Source organism: Lathyrus oleraceus, chromosome 3, assembly GCF_024323335.1.
Source record: "Lathyrus oleraceus cultivar Zhongwan6 chromosome 3, CAAS_Psat_ZW6_1.0, whole genome shotgun sequence".
Classification (NCBI taxonomy): Eukaryota; Viridiplantae; Streptophyta; class Magnoliopsida; order Fabales; family Fabaceae; genus Lathyrus; species Lathyrus oleraceus.
In genome coordinates, this window is record NC_066581.1 from 40,406,006 (window position 1) to 40,409,388 (window position 3,383).

At 37.1% G+C, this 3,383-nt stretch overlaps 1 protein-coding gene across 1 annotated transcript; it reads right to left on the reverse strand.

The window, feature by feature from the left end:
• Nucleotides 1-2,395: 2,395 nt before the first annotated feature.
• Nucleotides 2,396-2,854, reverse strand: LOC127129534 (uncharacterized). The gene has a single exon (XM_051058695.1). It carries the CDS (start codon nucleotides 2,852-2,854, stop codon nucleotides 2,396-2,398), a length of 459 nt encoding a protein of 152 aa, XP_050914652.1.
• Nucleotides 2,855-3,383: the final 529 nt, after the last annotated feature.

Here is a 3,383-nt window from a genome sequence, read left to right on the forward strand (position 1 = left end):
AAAACCTGGAGGTTGATTGACATACACTTCTTCTGATATATAACCATTAAGAAATGCACTCTTGAAATCCATTTGATATAGTTTGATTGAGTGATTTATAGCAAATGAAACAAGTAAACGAATAGATTCTAACCTGGCGACTGGGGAAAAGGTTTTGTTGTAGTCAATGCCCTCTTGTTGACTATACCCTTGTGCCACCAGTCGAGCTTTATTTCTGACAACTTTTCCTTTTTCGTTCAATTTGTTTCTGAACACCCATCTGGTTCCAATAATGTGAGTTCCTTTAGGCTTTGGAACAAGATCCCAGACGTCATTCTTAGAGAATTGATCTAGCTCTTCTTTCATAGCCAGAACCCAGTCATTGTCTTGGAGGGCCTCATCACAGGAAGTAGGTTCGATTAGAGATACTAATCCTAGAGGAGTGTCTTCAGATACTTTGAATGTTGACCTAGTTCTGACAGGTTCATCCTTGTTTCCCATAATTAAATCTTCAGAGATGTTGGTGTGACTCCTTGATTTCTTTTGGATGATTGTGGTTTCAGATTCATTTGGCTTTTGTCTTTCAGATACTTCTGGTGATTTAGTCTTCTCGTCAGAACCTACAAGAGTAATCTCCAAATCTGCATGTTTCTCAACTAGCTTTGACTTTTCAGGGTCAAGCTTATCATCAAATCTAACATGAATTGATTCTTCCATAATTTTGGTTTTTGTGTTGTATACTTTGTATCCTTTAGAGCATTCTGAGTATCCTAACATAGTACATTTTTGTGCTTTAGAATCAAACTTGTTCAGATGTTCTTTAGTATTGAGAACAAAACAAGAGCATCCAAAAGGATGAAAATAAGAAATGTTGAGTTTTCTTCCCTTACACAGTTCATAGGGAGTCTTCTCTAGAATAGGTCTTATAGATATTATATTATGAATATAACACATTGTATTTACTACTTCAGCCCAAAAGTGCTTAGCCACATTTGTTTCATTGATCATGGTTCTGGTCATCTCTTGGAGTGTCCTATTCTTCCTCTCTACAACTCCATTTTGTTGTGGAGTTCTAGGGCAGGAGAAATCATGGGATATTCCTCTAGAGTCAAATAGTTCCTCAAAAAATTTATTCTCGAATTCTCCACCACGATCACTTCTGACTCTGATGATTTTAGAGTTAAATTCATTTTACACTTTGGAACAGAAGCTAGTGAATACAGAGTGAGACTCACTCTTGTGCTTTAGGAATTTTACCCATGTCCAGCGACTAAAATCATCAACAATAACTAATCCATACTTCTTTTCATTGATTGACGTTGTCTTAACAGGTCCAAACAAGTCTATGTGAAGAAGTTCCAGAGGCTTAGAGGTGGAAACAATATTTTTCTTTTTAAAAGATGTTTTAGAAAATTTCCCTTTCTGACATGTCTCACATAGAGGATCTGAAGAATACTTCAGCTTGGGTAGACCTCTGACTAACTCGAGTTTATTTAACTGAGAGAGTTTTCTCATGCTAATGTGGCCCAAGCGTCTATGCCATACCCATTACTCTTCATGAACAAACATCAAACATTTTACATTTTGTTCTTTTAAGTCTGAAAGATTTATTTTGTAAATATTGTTTTTCCTCTTGCCAATGAATATGACTGTTCCATTGTTCTGATTTATTGCTTTACATGTTTTCTGATTGAAGATTACATCATAGCCGTTATCACTTAATTGACTTATTGATAACAGGTTATGCATTAATCCTTCCACATAGAGGACACCAGATATAGAGGGAAGGGTTCCATTACCAATAGTTCCGGAGCCTCTGATCCTTCCTTTATGATTTCCTCTGAAACCTACGAAACCAGCATCTTTAAGTTCCAGGCTTTGGAACATATGCTTTCTTCCCGTCATGTGTCGCGAGCATCCAGAGTCCAGGTACCATGATTGGTGTCTTAACTCTGTTGCATAAGATATCTGCAACATAAACAATCTTATCCTTTGGTACCCAGAATCTTTTGGGTCCTTTATGATTAGTTTTCCTAGAGTTTCTTAGAACTTTGGGTTTTCTAGCATTATCAAAACGTTGTGCTTATGTATGTGTGTAGTGATAAGAAAAAGGAGATTTAGGTTTGTCATCTGTGGAAGATTTATCTTCACTGGGACATACCCTATTCCTCTTTTATTATTATGACTTACTCCATAAGTTATGGATGCCATTCTACTCCTTTCTATCCCATTTTTCAGAAACTTTTGAAAGGATTTTTCATATTCATATATCATTATGTTAGAAGTTTGTGGGGCTTGAGATAGTGCTTCTTCAAGTTTTAAACATTGTTTGTTTGTGGAGTCTCTTTCTTTTATCAAAGTTTGATTTTTCATCTTTTAGTTCTGAAGCAGTTATCTCAAGCTTATCACATGTCTATCATATGTCTATTATACATCGTCCTGTTTCCAAGAATGGTCTGCCTAATATGAGAGGAATCTCCTCATCTTCGGGCATTTCCAGAATGACAAAGTCAACTGGGAAAAAAAACTTGTCAATTTTTACAAGAACGTCTTCCACAATGCCATAAGGTCGCCTCACAGAGCGATATGCAAACTGAAGTGTCATTCGAGTATCTTGAACGGTGCCAATGCCTAATTTCTTATAGATGGATAGTGGCATTAAGCATACACTTTCTCCTAAGTCAATCAGGGCTTTCTTGGATTTTCTATCACCGATAGTGCATGGAATAGTAACTAATCCCCTATCTTTCTTTTTCATTGGGATTTTCATATCTTGAAGAATGACACTGCATGTTTCCGTTAGGATGATCGGGTCTATATCAGTGGAATGCTTTTTTGAGATGATGTATTCCATGAACTTGGCATATATTGGCATTTGTTCTAATGCCTCAGAAAATGGATGTTTATTTCAAGCTTTTTGAACATTTCCAGGAACCTCTCAATTTTTTTTCGTGTTCATCTTTTTTCTTCTGTCTTGGAGGGCAAGGGAGTTTGATGACTGGTTTTGAAACCTTTTCTTTCTCCTTGACAGGTGGTAGTACCACTTCTTCATCTTGGTCCTTGGTTTCCTTGATTTCTAAATCCACTTCTAACAATCCATCTTTCTCCATACTGTTGTCTTCTGTTGACTTCCCACTTCGGGTTACGACAACGTTAACATTGTTATGTTCCCGCGGATTTGTTACCGTACCACTGGGTAGGGTACCCGGGGATTGAGAGTTTGAAGCTAACTATTGTGTTATCTGACCCATTTGAACTTAGAGATTTTTTATGGAGGCAATGGTGTTTTTCTCATTAGTCCTGGTTTCTTCTTGAAACTGCATGATGTGGGCGGCTAATTTTTCAATGGCGATTTCCCATTCAGCCTTTTTAGGTGCCTGTTGTTGTCGTTGTTGTTGATACCG